At 43.4% G+C, this 16,872-nt stretch overlaps 1 protein-coding gene across 7 annotated transcripts in view; it reads right to left on the minus strand.

Moving 5' to 3' along the window:
* MICU1 (mitochondrial calcium uptake 1) overlaps window positions 1-16,872 on the minus strand; it is a 112,257-nt gene that overhangs the window by 74,893 nt on the left and 20,492 nt on the right. For all 7 annotated transcript variants that reach the window (XM_031053032.2, XM_031053037.2, XM_031053036.2 and 4 more), the window contains 2 exons: window positions 9,869-10,046; window positions 2,512-2,674 (listed from right to left, as the gene is read on the minus strand). In XM_031053032.2, coding sequence (XP_030908892.1) covers window positions 2,512-2,674; window positions 9,869-10,046 — 341 coding nt within the window. The remainder of the gene's footprint in view (window positions 1-2,511; window positions 2,675-9,868; window positions 10,047-16,872) is intronic.

The following is a 16,872-nucleotide window of genomic DNA, read 5'->3' on the forward strand; positions in this document are numbered from 1 at the left end:
TTCAAGCATTGATGTACCAAGCTAGTATGATTACAGCAGGCTATGTCACTGCCTGAAGGAGATTTCCAAGAGGCTACATCACCACCTGCAGGAACACCCTGAGACGAAGGAGGAACGCTGCAGTCCGGCCAAAGGACACACCTGAGTCATGACTAAAGGAGAAAGTAGCCCCAGCATTTCCTTACTCATCTATAATCCTGATTTCCTTATGAGTCAACAGTGCCAGACGGATGTAAAGTTCATAATCTGGTGAGCAGGTGCAGTCTTTTGTTTTTAACCTCTGAGTTAAAAAAATACAAACAATAAACTACAAAAGACAACTTTTTTCTTTTTTTTTTTTTTGTTATGGCGAGATTTGAAAACATCTGGGAACAAGGTTATGGATGGTTTGACTTTACTGTAGCATTTAGCGTTTTACTCCTCTACTGTTCATTATAATTAAAAACCCATTTACTGTGATTGTCATGACATACAGCACTTAGTAAAAAAGAACCATCCTAGCAGCAGCTTTATCTAGAAGCAAGTTTGTGACAGTTACAGTCCTCAAGATATACTTTCAAACCAAGACCTAAAATGCCCACTCTCATGCTTTGCCTGCTAATGGGCAGCCAAAGTTCAATTTCCATCTCATTTCACTTTCCAAGAGCATCTGTAAGTATCACTAAGGCAATTTTCTTCCTTTATAGTCTGCCTTGTGTCACTCAAAAGCCACAACAGGCTTCACAGAGCCATTTAAACAGATGGCCTAGCCAGGATAATAGTTACATTGGGAAGTTAGTGGCTAACACTGACAAATTATTTCCCATTAGTCACCTCTGCTTGTCTCCAAAGTAGGTGTTTTCTGAGCACTCTTCCACCGATTTTCTGTACGCCTTAAAATGCACCAAGCACATATGGAAGAAGTAAAAGAGAATCAGATGTGTTGAAATTAAACACATGACATTTTTCTATTTTTAAGGTGGCTGACAAAAAAATCCCAACATTACTTGCCTGGGAAGACTTGCACTCAAAGTACTGCTACTGCTTGTCAAAATACCAATTCAAGGAGCTTTAGATAGGTAAGATGGTAGCACACAATTTCAGCATCTGTGAACATTATCTTCTGTTTATTGCTTAAACTACCTCTTCACTGAAGATGAAACTACGTATTCTTATGAGAACTACAGCCATTTTCAGGACTTGATGAAAAGCTAAATATCAATTTACCAACATGCATCTAACACTAATGCCAGGATTGGTTTCTCTTCCCTTCTGCACACACTTCATACAGAATCATAGAGTCATAGAATAGTCAGGGTTGGAAAGGACCTTAAGATCATCTAAGCACAAGTGTACATTAAACAGCTGTCATGGAGGATATCAAAACAGTTTCACACTTTGTACATAAACCCCATGCTCAAGAAGTTAACATTTGAGGGCTGAAGTTCTTCATTAACGCCTGCAGAAAGGAGTTCTCTGACAAATCCCCTTTTCATTCTTTGAGATACACTGTGGGAGACCAGGAAACCTGATTGCCCATGTCTCACCTAAAACACAAATCTACAGAACAGAAGACAGGCAAAATCCTCAAAGCCACCCCACAAAAACCTGCCTCTTACCACTCAGGACACAGCTTTCCAGACCAGGAAAACAGTGTCTGATCTCCCACCTGCTGCCTGCCAAACACCCACAGGTACCACAGCTGATCTGCTTCCCTGTTATATGCAGGGAATTTGAAGCTGGTGGAGATCAGCTGCACCCTGATCAGCAGAACCACAGCTCAGCCACAAACATGGGGCTGCCTGGACCCCTTTATTGCTAGGGGTTTCAGTGCTATTCATAAGGTCTTCCTTGACAAAGCAACCTCCTTTTTTAGGATTATGAACAATTCTTGAAGTGTTCCAGTTGAAGGTAACCCTTTACTATTAAATATACAAGAAAGTTGTCTCATCTGCTCCTCAAGGGCTCATACCAATGAGATCTACCATGCTGCAACAGCACTTCAGGCAACACAGGAGGCATTAGGCTTATTTTGGATTTGGAGCATGGAGGCGGAATAGGTAGCTTCAGGAGGTGCTTCCTAGCCATAGTAATCTCCGATTTGAAGCTCCGAAGAAACATACCATGAGCAATACTTCTGAACCTGAAAGATCACTGTTACTTGGTTGCTGCCAGACAACTGGGTTCAAGCCAGCATGGACAAGCTGAAGAACCGTCTGGAGAGACAAAACTCCTTCATAGCTGCACTGGTAACTTTCTGCCTTACTCCTGCATTTGTTGTATCTGTTTGTCCTCCTGCACGCTGTTGCACTGCTATAATGCATGGGGTTGAGAGCATCACTTTTTTGGCTGTGGCAGCACCCTAATCATACAGCAACCCACCTTCTGTGCCATAGCTCTGAACATAACAAGAACAATACTCAACAACATAAATGTTTGATGGGAAGTTTAAAGATCAGGCAAGCAGAGACTGGAGAGTTTATAACCCCTGGCTGTATTAGTTCCTCCAATTACTACACAGACATCACTTACTTTCCGGTTGTTTTTCATTAGGCGTTATTGATCTCACGAAATCCTGTGGTGTCATAAAAACCTCAGATTCACCATGCTCATTTATGACTTTCAAAGTGGCAAAGTATCTGAAGATTTTGTCTGGCGTGGAGTAAGCTCTGATCCTGTTCTCATATTCCATCACCTGGAAATTAAATGTAACCAGTATTAGATGTGCATGGCTCCTCTCCCAAGACCTACATTAGAGCCTGAAGATAGACCCTCCTATCTTCAGCCTTTGAACTACCAGTTAAACTAGAAGTATCAGCTCCTGATGTCCCAGGAGTAAGAGCAAACACTAAGAGCCTTTTACTATTTTTAAAGTTTTGACTCTTCATGAGGGCAGAGTAAAACCGAGTTAACAAAATCCCTGAAGGCACTTTTAAACATGAACATAAAAAACCCACTACCATCACATTTGTGCGCCTAAAGCAGTTCAGTATTTTAACCACAGTGTTGAAGGGTTCTGATTTGTGACTAATAAATGAACAGAAAATGTCTTGGAGAGATGGAAGAGACCTTTACTTTCAAGCTGAGTCTTGGAAAAAACTACTTGGAGGCACAGCTGGTTGCTCAGGCACCCAACCTAATTTTTTCCTCTTTTCTATCACATTGGCAAAATTCTGCAGAAACATTCTTTACTCGGTCTTCTTTTCCTGACCAATCTGCCACTTACTAACTCTGCCAGTAGTGATTATTTTGTACCTAGAACCATATTCCCCAACACACAGCTGGAATTAATCAGAGAACAGAAAAGTTTATAAATAAAACCACAACATAAGGTCACAAGTGAGGAAAAAGGCAGAAGGACCTACACTTCATTATGCATTAGAGTAGAAAACTTTCCTTCTTCATACAGCTTTTTATTCCTGCATTATACACCATATTTAACAGTCCATAAGGTACTTCTTGAAACCTTCAGTACTTCTCGCCAAGAGCCACAGGAACTAAAAGCAAAACCAAACAAGTAATGATATGCTAGAAAAGAACACTCAAGATCAAGGATACTGCCAAGGCAGCTGCAGATCACTTATGGCTTTGGTTCTGTTTCAGCCTTGTCCTTTAACTTGAACAACTTTTCCAACCTGATGTTTATCAGACAGAAAACACCCTCTCTAGTGTTGTCATATTTCTAGGATAAATCAAGCCAAAGGCTTTTAATCCCTCAAGCCAGGCTTCAGTAAATAAACTAGGGGAAAGCAAACCCTCTTTCTTCTACATTAGCTCCAGCTCAGATCTCCAGCAAATGCAGCCAGAGATGGCAGTATCTATAATGAAAATCTCAAAAGCATTCTCCCCACTCTCAGCATCACCATAGATTTTTCATCATTCAGAAATGCCCTTGCATCAACCACTATAACCAGCTCCTTCTTTCCTACAGTCACCTGCACAGAACATTTTTGTCCCTAGTCCCTTTTGCACCTACAATCATAGAATCATAAAATAGTTAGGGTTGGAAAGGACCTTCAGATCATCTAGTTCCAACCACCCTGCCATGGGCAGGGACACCTCACACTAAACTATATCACCCAAGGCTTCATCCAACCTGATCTTGAACACTGCCAGGGATGGAGCATTCACTACCTCCCTGGGCAACCCATTCCAGTGCCTCACCACCCTAACAGTAAAGAATTTCTTCCTTATAACCAGTCTAAACCCCTGCTGTTTAAGTTTCAACCCGTTACCACTTGTCCTGTCACTACAGTCCCTAATGAAGAGTCCCTCACCACCATCCCTATCTGAAGGACCCCTTCAGCTACAGGAAGGCTGCTATGAGGTCTCCACACAGCTTCTCTTCTTCAGGCTGAACAGTCCCAACTTTCTCAGCCTGTCTTCATATGGGAGGTACTCCAGTCCCCTGATCATCCTCGTGGCCCAACTATGGACTTGTTCTAACAGTTCCATGTCCTTTTAATGTTCAGGACACCAGAACTGCACACAGTACTCCAAGTGAGGTCTCACGAGAGCATAGGGGCAGGATCACCCCCTTTGACCAGCTGGTCACACTCCTTTTGATGCAGCCCAGAATATGGCTGGCTTTCTGGGCTGTGAGTGCACACTGCTGGCTCATGTTCATTTTCTCATCGACCAACACCCCCAAGTCCTTCTCTGCAGGGCTGCCATGAATTTCCTTTTTGCCCAGCCTGTAGCTGTGCCGGGGATTGCTCCCACCCAGGCGCAGGACCTTACATTTGGCATGGTTAGACTTCATGAGGTTGGCATCGGCCCACCTCACAAGCGTGTCAAGGTCCCTCTGGATGGCATTCCTTCCCTCCAGTGTATCAACCGAACCACACAGCTTGGTGTCATCGGCAAACTTGCTGAGGGCACACTCAATCCCACTGTCCATGTCAGCGACAAAGACATTAAACAAGACCGGTCCCAACACCACTCGTTACTGGTCTCCAGCTGGACATTGAACCGTTGACCACAACTCTTTGAGTGCGACCATCCAGCCAGTTCTTTATACACCGAGTGGTCCACCTATCAAATTGATGTCTCTCCAATTAAGAGACAAGGATGTCATGTGGGACAGTGTCAAACGCTTTGCACAGGTCCAGGCAGATGACATCAACTGCTCTACCCCTGTCCATCACTTTTGTAGCCCCATCATAGAAGGCCACCAAATTGGTCAGGCAGGATTTCCCCCTAGTGAATCTAAGCCCATTTTTAGTGCTTCAGTCCACAAGGTCCTCCAAAGGTAAGGGCATTGGATCAAGAGCAATTGTTATATTGCAAAATTACAGGTCACCATCTATCAGCCGTAAACAACACCACATGCTTCCCCAGCTCTTCCTGCTGCCAAGCTGCACATGTCTTTGTCTACAGCTCCCAGCTGCCAGGCCGTAACTTGTTATGCCAAAGTGATCTTTTGACTTGAGATTACAAGGCCCATATCTCACTCCTTCCTGTAGCATGACCTAATCTCATGAGTAATACCCCTACTCAACTTCATCAGCCAAAACCAGAGTTACGTATTTTACCTTCAAGGAAGACAACTAAAACTAACTACAGTATCAAGTCCAGGACCAGAGCCAAGAGCAGACACCAAAGACCATGACCAGCAGCTCTCTCCATCCACGACACCCATTCAACACAACTTGCTTTCTAGCCTCGGATAACTGTTAGGCAGTCTTGAAGATGCAGTTTTGAATATACGGCTCTAGAGCAGGAAGGGTCAGTCTGTTGCTCAAAAGCCATGTACAACTCACATGTGGCACAGCTCACAAAAGCCAGCTAATGACACAGGCTAAAAAAAGGTCTCCTGCGTTAGCATGCAGCACAACAACCTTGCACAGATCTGCAAACCCAGAAGTTTGTACCCAGGCACTCTGTGGTTTCATGAAAAATACGAAGTAGTTTTGGGCTTCCCTTCATCTAACAAAAGCAGCTGAATACCTCTACAGATGTAGGGCTGCCTCATTAAGCCTCAGAGCAGCATAAGGAGGAACATAAGGATTTTTAATGACTATAATTTGCTGATACAAATTTTGCCCCATCCAGCCAAAGACAGCCAAGCTGACCTATCATCTCCATGAAAGCTCAAAGCAGCTCCTGTAAGCCCACTGCAATTTATGAAATGGGTGTTACCTGTTAAAAGTGATCTGAGTTTCAGATCCAGAAGGATATGTGATTATATACAGCTACTCAAAGTTCCATGGGAAGTTACTGTTAGAGTTTTAATTATTTCCATCCTTTTGAGTTCCAGCAATTAGCTGTCACATACACAAACACACAATTTGCAGGACAAATACATTCTAGAAAAATTATGAGGAGCAACAACCTTGAATAACTCAGAAGCTAGCAGGGGAAAAATGAAAAGGAGCAGAATCTAAAATGTTTGTTCAGCTCTCACGGGCTGTTTTCATCAAAACAGAAACCACACTTCTTCCTCAAACGTCCCTACAAGAAGTGAACAAATGCAGCAAATTTCTTCCCTTTTGCCCACAGCTAAACTCACAGTCACCTCATTTTCACTAGCATGATCTAATCACTGGCAAAAACTAAACAGACATGCTACAACTCATCACTCTGACTTCAAGACTTGATTGAACACGAAGCCAGGTCAAGAAGGGAACAGCCAAGGCCCACAAATGAGAGCAACTCCCTTATTCAAGACAGGGCACTAAACACAAGCAGGCGATAACATGGGTGCCCTGATCACACTATACCAACATGGAGATAGAAGCACATGTATGTATTTGGGTGTACATACACCACCATTTGTGAGGTGGTTTTACACTACTTGGAAACAATCTGGACATAAAATCATCCCAGACAAGTCTTTTCTCCCATGACCTCTCACCTACAAAATACTCCCTAATACTCTTCCTGGCAAAGTGGTTGCCTCCTCGAGTATGCACCAGTCCTCGGTGCAATGGGCACTGACCAAAAATTCTCATCCTGCCACCAGAACTGCAGCCTCATGTAATCAGGGGCTTCCAGAAAGATTATGAGACCAGAAGGCAAAAGTCCTATTTTGGCATTTATTAATAGAGCATGCACTAGAGGAGAAAGATGGCCAAGGAATCCACATTGTGCCACAAGAGTGAAGCTGCTGTTGAGACAGTTGGTGTTTATGCTACGCCTCAGGTTAAAAGTTTAAAAAAAAAAATAAATCCTGTGGAGACATGAAAATCAAGCTCTAAATTAACACCTCAGTTCACTCCCAGAGCATCACTGGGGCATCCCTGACCATGCAACAACACGCACATCTTAGCAGGGCAAATTAATGATGACTTTCTTTGGGCTTCCTACTGTAATGCACACCAACATGAAGTCTCAGCACGACTGACACACCTAAGGCAGCATACCTGCATGACCCAGCAAACACTGTAAGCAGACCTTGATAAAGCAATCCTAATGCTGCACGCAAATGCTTTTAGCAAGTTAATTAACACATCAGCCCACCCACAGCATGTATTACTGCTCATCAGCCTTCAAACTATAAAAACATTCAAACAATCTTTTCCTTTTCTGCCTTACCCAGTCAGGACCTCTATACTACATAGCCTGCAAGAAAACACATGCCCATGAACCATTCACACACGATCCCAGCACCAGCCCCACAGCCCCAGCAGCTGCCAAGTAATTTGTATTTCAACTTCCTCTTCACTGAATCACTACCCAAAATAGCAATGTCAAGCCTAATTTATTATTTTCACTACTAACCACCGACTTCATTAAAAGCAACACTGGGATAACAAACAAGTGTTAAACACTTTCAATTAAGGTTGTATTTTGTCAGGGAAAATGTCACACTTTTCATTTAATCATGGGAAAAAGCTGGAAATACTTTTTACTGTGGGTGGTGATTAAGTTTTGGGTTTGTTTTTTGTTTTTCTTTGTGGGTTTTTTTGTTTGTTTGCTTTGGGTTTTGGTGGCTTTGTTTTGATTCCTTTTATTTAATACATGGAAGAGTCAGGAATTCCCAAGGTGCTACACAACTCATGAGGGGAGCAACCCATCCGGGGAGCAGCCCTGATTTTGAGCTGGGAGCAGGGGCACACCTTCCTCTGTCATCTGAACTGGAAACATTCAAACACACCTCCTGAGATGACTCACTAAGGCAACTGCTGATCAAACACGAAGCCCACAACGTAGCTGCTCAAACAAACACAGAGCATGGCAACTGCGAGGCTGCCAGTTACATCCTGCATTAAATGAAGCACAAAAAAAAAGCCAGCATTCAGGTCACAGAAGGCACATTCCATCTTAAGGCTGAAAGAAGAGGATTTCTGTTGGCAAAAAGATTGTGAGGTTTGTTTTAAACTGTGCTCTCCCTGCTGAAATTGTTGCTCCCAAGTTGAGAACTGTAGGAAGAGGGCAGGCGTGGACTGAGAAGGGATCTAGGCTGCCCGTCATTCCCACTGGATCTCAGGGTCACCCTCCATGTTCAGGTGTTATTTGGAAAGTGTGGCCATATTCCTCCCTCCCTAGTACGGGAACAAAAAAGCTGGTCAATGTAGGCACGTCTCCTAACAACTGGAGTAAAAATCTCCACCTGCAGACAAATATTCTGTGGTTTTCCTAGCCAGAAGCAACCAGCCATGTTAAAATTAATCATTACATTTGATGTATCAACAAATAGGTTTGGATTTCGTTTTGTTGTTTCAGGGTTTTTTTACATAAGTGTGGATGAAACTGAATCACTTCTTCACTCTTTGTAACATGCCTTCATCTGCTGACACGGGTTAAATGAACCTTTTTTTCTTGAGTAGAACTGGCAAGAGTTGAAGTTTTGCTGAAGCTGTCACTGTATCCAACACCCAGTTGCCAAGAAACTCAGCAGAAGCAAAGAACCCATAGTCCTGGACCATTCTTCATATTTCAGCATAGAATCCTACAAAATAACTTCACTGAGCTGCCACCAGCAGGCCACCACAGGGAGATAATAATTATCAGAAACAAATCACACAGAAAGGAATAGTGAAGAGCATATACTCCCACTCTCCCCTTTGGCACTACAAAGATACTAAATCATCAAACATAGCCCAATAAAAACAACATCCAGACAGGTTTAAAAAATAAAATACTGCTGTCTGCCAACTCTCAGTTACAGGACTCTCCATCAGACCAAGTAAGACATCTTATAATAACAGTGGTTACAGATAGTACCAAACTAGTTGTAAGACCGTTCTGAGGACCCCTAAGCTCTCAGGACTGTCCAACAGTGAAGGCAGGTCACAAGCTGACAATATAGCTCATTACTCCAGTTTTCTTGCTCTTGAAAACATGTCTGATATGAAAATTAAATAGGCATAAACATTAAGGGAGAGACACAACTAACTGTGAATAGAGTGAGGCTGTATTTCAAGAACTACGTTTACATGGAATAATTGAAGGAAAAACTCAAGTATCCCTTTTCCATAACCTCCCTTCCACACTCACCCTCCGCTTCCTACATACACTGTGTACGTTCACAGGCAAACAGACCAACAGATGGACTCAAAGACACACATGATGGATGCTTTTGTACCGATTCCCTATTTTGCATACTCCATCTTAACACCCATCAAAGCAGCAGCCTTGATTTCTTAACAAGCCACTTCTCAAACATCCAACTGGAGATGGGAAAAGAGGTCTCCATTTCAGAGAATGAGTATACTGTGCTTTCCAAATAAATGAGCTTCAACCTAAAGAAACTCAAGGCAGCTTGCCAAGAAAGGAGGTTTCCAAAATGCTAAGGTCTCTTAGAAAATAAAGACAAGTACGGAGCTAAAGCCAGACTCTTTACATACCACAACATATTACAACCTGAATAATATATCCTGCAGCTTTTCTCCCTTTTTCCACCGCAGTGCATAGGATACAGGTGAAATATGTCCAAGTTTGGTACCTTACGGTCCCTGAAGCCAGAACGCTTCTTCTTCTTCCCTTCTGGCTGAGCCTCCTCATCACCAGAAGCAACAGCCTTTCTATCCTCACTGTCACTGCTCTCCTCCTCATGCTTCAACTTCTCGCTTGGCTCTGTCCTTGGATCGTGTTTTACAGAGGACGAGTCTTCTGCATAAGCCCTGTACAAGGGAAAAGAAAACACAGGGTTAGGAAAATGAGAGGGGTGCTAAGGCTACAAAGATGGCTGCAAGGCTTACTCTGAACAAAACACTTGTTATAGTTCAGCATGGACGATTGCAAAGCCCAAACAAAGAAATTACTGGTCTCCTTAAAATATTGCATGATTTTCCCTGCTGTAATCAAATTTCCACCCCTCCATTTCAAACCCCAAACTTACAATCACATTAAGTTTTCCCAGTCCAAGAACACCAGAGCAAATAATGCTGTGAATTATTGTACCCTCTCCCAAAAAATAAACATACAAGAGAGATTAGGAAGGGCATACCATACCTCCTGCAGCCCTAAATTCCACCTCACACCCTCAAGAAAGATTTACATAAAGTGATATGTGTTTTACCATCAGCACCACAGGACTCAGAATAGCCTCGGTTTCATATCAAGTGATTTATTTTCTGCCTGAAGCAGGTGACAGGCTGGTTTATTTCCTTCTTTTACCAACGACTCTTCTGAACTCCAATGCTACAGGATTTGTGACAACAAAAACTTGAGTTGTTTATCCTCAAGCTGGAAACACAGCTCTGGCAAAGCAAAGGACCCCTTTTCCTTTGCTGTTCAAATACTAAGATCTTCAGCAACTCTGTAGACTAAGCCTCAACACTAAGTCTAATCACAGAATCATAGAACAGCTAGGGTTGGAAAGGACCTCAAGATCATCTACTTCCAACCCCCCTGCCATGGGCAGGGACACCTCACACTAAACCATGTCACCCAAGGCTCTGTCCAACCTGGCCTTGAACACTGCCAGGGATGGAGCATTCACAACTTCCCTGGGCAACCCATTCCAGTACCTCACCACCCTCACAGTAAAGAACTTCTTCCTTATATCCAATCTAAACTTCCCTGTCTTAAGTTTTATCCCATTACCCCTTGTCCTATTACTACAGTCCCTAAGGAAGAGTCCCTCCCCAGCATCCTTATAGACTGCCTTCAGATACTGGAAGGCTGCTATGAGGTCTCCATGCAGCCTTCTCTTCTCCAGGCTGAACAGCCCCAACTTTCTCAGCCTGTCTTCATATGGGAGGTTCTCCAGTCCCCTGATCATCCTCGTGGAACCTCCTCTGGACTTGTTCCAACAGTACCATGTCCTTTTTATGTTGAGGACACCAGAACTGCACAAAATACTCCCAAGTGAGGTCTCACAAGAACAGAGTAGAGGGGCAGGATCACCTCCTTTGACCTGCTGGTCACGTTCCTCTTGATGCAGCCAAGGATACAGTTGGCTTTCTGGGTTGCAAGCGCACACTGAAGCTGGCTCATGTTCATTTTTTCATCAACCATCCATGAGCATCCACTAATCCATGAGCAACTCATAGAACTGCAACTGGCAACAGAGTGGTTAAATAAAAAGCAGGATTAATCCATAAGCAAACAGTGTGATGGCTTTTCCATGCTTTAAAAGCAGTTTATTACCAGACAGAGCTCAGACCACATTAAAATACGTGAAATTATAATATTCAAGGATGATAATTGTAATTATTTCTATTTTTATGTCTCTATATATATATCTATATATATAAACATAAAATAGAATATAATCTCCAAGGACACTTCTGGAAGTAAGTGTTCAAGATGAGGCTGGATGTGGCTTTGAGCAACCTGGTCTAGTGAAAGGCTGCCTTTGGAGAAAATAAAAAACAAATCAAGATTTTTGAAGTCTCCCAAGCACTAAAACAAAAAGGCTATGCATAGTTAATCCTACCCATTTCCTGGAAAACACAGATGTGCTATATAAAATTAACTGAGAAGAGTCTGTGCCTGTGTCCCCAGCAATACACAGCTTTACAGCAATCTCAGCACATCATCTTCCAATAAGAAGGAAAGCGAGTAGATGCTTCTTCAATCAGTTTTAATGCTACAAGAATAAAACACAACTGACTCCTTATCAGCATCCAGTAATTCACTCATCATCATCATCATCATGGCTTGACTTCGCGAATGAAGATTTTGGAAGGGTTTTACCCACGCTTACTACAAGTGCGCTGATGGCTAAAAAGGCCTATGTGGGATAGGCAAATCCGGTTGCAAAAAAAGCACAACAAAAGGTCTCCTTGGGTGGTATAGGCAGGGCACGATTCTTTCTACACTGCCTTTTCTCCTTGAGACTAAATCTGTGTGTGTTTTCAAAGGAGACAATGGCATTATGTATAGTGTGTCTCCAAGTCTCCTGACTGGAGGCCAAGGCGGACCACTGATGGTAGTCAATATGGCCAAGGCTAAGGTACTGTTTCAGGGAGTCCTTATATCTCTTCTTTGAGGCACTTCTGCAGCAACTGATGGCAAGCTCACTGTAAAGCACAATCTTAGGGAGGCAGTGATCTTTCATCCTAGACACATGCCCTGCCCAGCACAGCTGCAATTTCAGCAATATGGACTCAGTACTGGTGACCCCTGCCTGTTCAAGGACAGAAACATTTGACACATAGTCAGTCCAATGGATGGTTAGAATTGTACGGAGGCAGCACTGATGGAAGCGTTCAAGGAGTCACAGGTGATGGCAGTAGATAGCTCGTGATTCAGACACATATAAAAGAGTAGACAGTACAATGGCTCTATAGACACTAACATCACACTTTTCTTCAGGTGTTTATTGCACCAGACTCTTTTATGGAGTTTTCCAAAGGCTCTAAAGGCCTTTGCTATTCTATTGAATATTGAAAACATTCTATTTGTTGATCATGGCATCCAAGGAAATAACGTTTCCCAGATAGCTGAACTGACTTAAGCTCTGAGTCACCAATGGTAATGTCAGGATGAAGATAATCTTCTTGTGGTGCAGGTTGGTAGAGAACTACTGTCCTCTTCAAGCTGACTTCCAGCCCAAAAAGCTTAGCTGCCTCTGCAAAGCAAAATGTTAAACACTGCAGAGCTGCTTCTGTGTGGGCAACAAGGGCGGCATCATCAGCAAAAAGGAGTTCACTGACAAGATGATTTAAGGTCTTAGTGTGGGCCTTCAGTCGCCTTAGATTGAACAGGCTCCCATCAGTATGATATCGAATACAGATACCGTTCGTCGAGGTCTACCATAGCCCTTTGAAGCATCATGCTGAAGACAATTGTGAATAAAGTTGGTGTGAGAATGCAACCTTGTTTCACACCATTGGTTACTGGGAAGGGTTGAGAGAGTGCATCACTGTATCTAACTTGGCCTTGATGATCCTCATGTAACAGAATAATCATTTTGAGGAACTTGGGGGGACAACCTAACCATTCCAAGATCAGCCACAGGCCTTTTCCACCCACAGTGCCAAAAGCTTTGGTGAGGTCAACGGAAGTTATATAGAGCCCCTTATTTTGTTCTCTACACTTTTCTTGCAGTTGTCTGAGAACGAATACCATGCCTGTGGTACTTCCATTAGATCTGAAACCACATTGATTTTCAAGTAGTTCTTCTGCGACAGCAGGTACTAATCTGCTCAATAGTATTCTTGCAAGAATTTTTCCAGCAATGGAGAGCAAAGTTATACCTCGGTAACTTGAGCAGTCTGACTTTACACCTTTTTTCTTATACAGAGCAATGATGATTGCATCACGAAAATCTGATGGTAATTTACCTTGTTCCCAACAGCGCACAACTAGCTCATGAAATTTAGCATGAAGTGCTTGGCCTCTGGACTTCCAGATTTTGGGTGGGATTCTGTCGACCCCAGCTGCCTTGACAGTTTTCACCTGCTGTATAGCCCTAAGAGTCTCTCCCATGGTAGGGGCTATATCAAATTAATGTTTTACTGGATACTGTAAAATGTGCTGGATTCCTTTGTCTTGGACTACCCGATTAGCAGTAGTTGAAAATGTTCAGACCAACAATTCAGGATGGAGATTTTATCTCTAAGAAGCGTTTGGCCATCTACACTAAATAAGGGGCTTTGAACCTGGTATGTGGGTCCATACACTGCTTTCAGAGCCACATAGAATCCTCTGTGGTCACCCAAATCTGCACATAATTGAGTCTTTTCTGCTAGGCTGAGCCACCACTTGCTCTGGATGTCTCGAAGTTTCTGTTGGAGTTTACTACATGCAAGACAAAAGGCTGCTTTTCTTACATGGCAAAGTGGCTGAGTGAGGTGTGCTTGATGAGCAGATCTCGTCAGCAATTCCTGGACCTCCTGATTGTTATCGTCAAACGAGCCTTTGTTTTTCTTTAAGGAGAACCCAAAGGATTCTACAGAGGACTGCAGGATGCTATTTTTAATATGTTGCCAAAGTGCTTCAGGAGAAGATTCTATAAGGTGGTCTTCAAGCCTAGTTTGAAGGTTAGCCTGAAAGCTGTCCCTCACTGCAGCTATTTGAAGATTATTAACATTGAGCCTCCTCCTCAGAACGCTGCCCCTCTTAGGTTTGGGCTTGAAGTGGAATTTAAGTTTGCAATGCACAAGGCGGTGGTCACTTGGGTGTGACAGACATCACAAACATTTCTCTGGCGCACTAAGACATAATCAATAAGGTGCCAATGTTTAGATCAAGGATGCATCCAGGTTGTCATCCAGCTGTCTTTCTGCTGGAAAATAGTGCTGGTGATGGTAAGCTGCTGCTCTGCACAAAACTCTAGCAAGAAGTTTCTGTTATCACTGCAGTTACCAACACTGTGCTTGCCTAGCACTTCTTTCCAAGCTTCAAAGTTCTGACCTACTTGGGTGTTGAAGTCACCAAGGATAATGATCTTATGATCTATAGGAACCTTTTGAGTGAGGCGACACAGATCAGAATAGAATTTGTCTTTTTCTGCAGGGCCAGCTTGCAGAGTTGGAGCATATATGCTGAAAAGAACAACATGTTGCTTATTGTGTAGTGGAAGACGTAAGGAGATAATACAATCGGAATGACCTATCGGCAAATTTTCAAGTTTAGAGACGATGGAGTTTTCAATCATGAAGCCAACTCCAGAAAGATGACTTTCAGTTTTGGATTTGCCTGACCAGTAGAGTGTATGTCCGGTACCATGTTCTTTAAGGTTACCTACTTTCCTCATGAAATCGAACTTCACTGAGAGCAGCAATATCGATGTCAAGTCATGACAGTTCATGGGCAATTAGTGCAGAACAGCATTCAGGACGCCCACTGCTCACTGTATCAAGCATGGTTCTGATGTTCCAACATGTGAGTGTCAATCTGGACATACCTTTGGATGCACGTGTATGCCTTTGTCTCTTTGTCTTTAATTGACCGCAACAGAAGATGCCCATTGGCCACGGCTAGCCAACCAGGTGGAGGGGGAGATGAGCTTTAGTTAGGCCACCTTTTCTAGACCTCTCTTCATATGGAGCAAGCAGTGCTCTCCTTGAAGAAAAGGCTGCTTGATCATTCAGGATGTTGCCGAACAAGACTGTCATCTCCTGGGTCAGTCTCGAGGTACCAGTGTCCTGAACCACCTGCATGCAGGGTTGGGTCTGTGACTTCCAGTGCACCTTACCAGCTGCCGTTTCATCCCTCGCCTGTCGCTACAGGGCTTTGCAAGTGCGGGTAGACCCTTTGGGCCTGCGCAGTGGATTTTTTAGGTGAGGCACAGCATGCGCAAAACTGGCCCCACCTTTTACACCTGAGGTTTATCTGGCAGGGCCTAGCAAGCTTGGTGGCAGCGAAGTCCTCAGGTCATAGGTTTGATTAGAGTATCCTTCTCTTAGATGGATGGCCTTACAGGGCTAAGCGAGCTCCATCTGCCTGGGTTTGAAGTTAGAGTCATCCTTCAAGGATGCTTCCCAAGGGCTAGTGAGCCCATCCTGCCCATGGACACACTTTGACCCTTCAGTTGAGACCTGTCTGGCATGGGAGACCCTACTGGAGACATATGCCACCACCAGCATAGCTCCCAACCTCACAAGGGCATGCAAGCTCTTTCCCCACACCAAAGGGGTGTCTGTGAAAGAGTTCACTAATAGTCATGATAAAGGGTAGATTGGGAAGGGCTAAAGAACTCAAATCCTTCCACAGTACTGGTAGGAAGCAAAACCTGTACTATTCTAGAATAAGCTCCCAAAGAGCATACTTAAGAACAGAGCAAATCATGACAAAAGCAAGTTAACTTTAGTTCATGTTGTGACAACTACTTCAGCAAAGTACCAAAAGCACTGGAACAACCACCAAGATCCCAGCATTGTTTGGAAATCCACGGCACTGTGGATGTGTTAAAGCAGTTCAGAGGTTTCTAGTCCACACTGGGACAGAACACAACTCCATCACAAGGGTTTGATTTAATAAAATAAGCAAGTGCTTAGTGAAGAGCAGTACAAAATCTGCCTTTTCATGCAAAGTGGAGTCTAACACACCAGCTTTTCTGGACCTTCTGAAAAGGTCCTGAGCCTTTATTTGCCAATATATTTTTCTAAGTCTTACATCAAAGCATGATCTTTAAGGCCTCCGCTGAACCAAGCTTTCAGTGGCAGGATCCAAACCTGAGTCCTCCACAAGCATCTTAAGATAGGGAAATGATTTCCCCAGAAGGCCCAGGTAATCGATTTGTCCCTTGGAGAATAAAGTCTATGCTGGCACCTCTCCTGAAGCTTTTCCTGAAAGTTTAATCAGGACCGGCACATCTGTGGGGAGTTGTGGTTTTCACTGACATTCAGTTTGATAGAATAAGCTGTTGCCAGCTGAAGCTACAACAGCAGCACTGACAAGGAAAGCCTTTGGGTAAGCAGGTCACCAGTCTTTAGTAGCTTTAGAGAATCTCTGGGGAAAAGGTCCTGGGGACAAAAGAACCAGAAAATTGCTTGCTTATCTACACAACTACGCTATTCCCTATGAAGCATGCCAAAAAATAGCTGTATCAAT

This window comes from Melopsittacus undulatus, chromosome 4 (genome assembly GCF_012275295.1).
Source record: "Melopsittacus undulatus isolate bMelUnd1 chromosome 4, bMelUnd1.mat.Z, whole genome shotgun sequence".
Taxonomy (NCBI): Eukaryota; Metazoa; Chordata; class Aves; order Psittaciformes; family Psittaculidae; genus Melopsittacus; species Melopsittacus undulatus.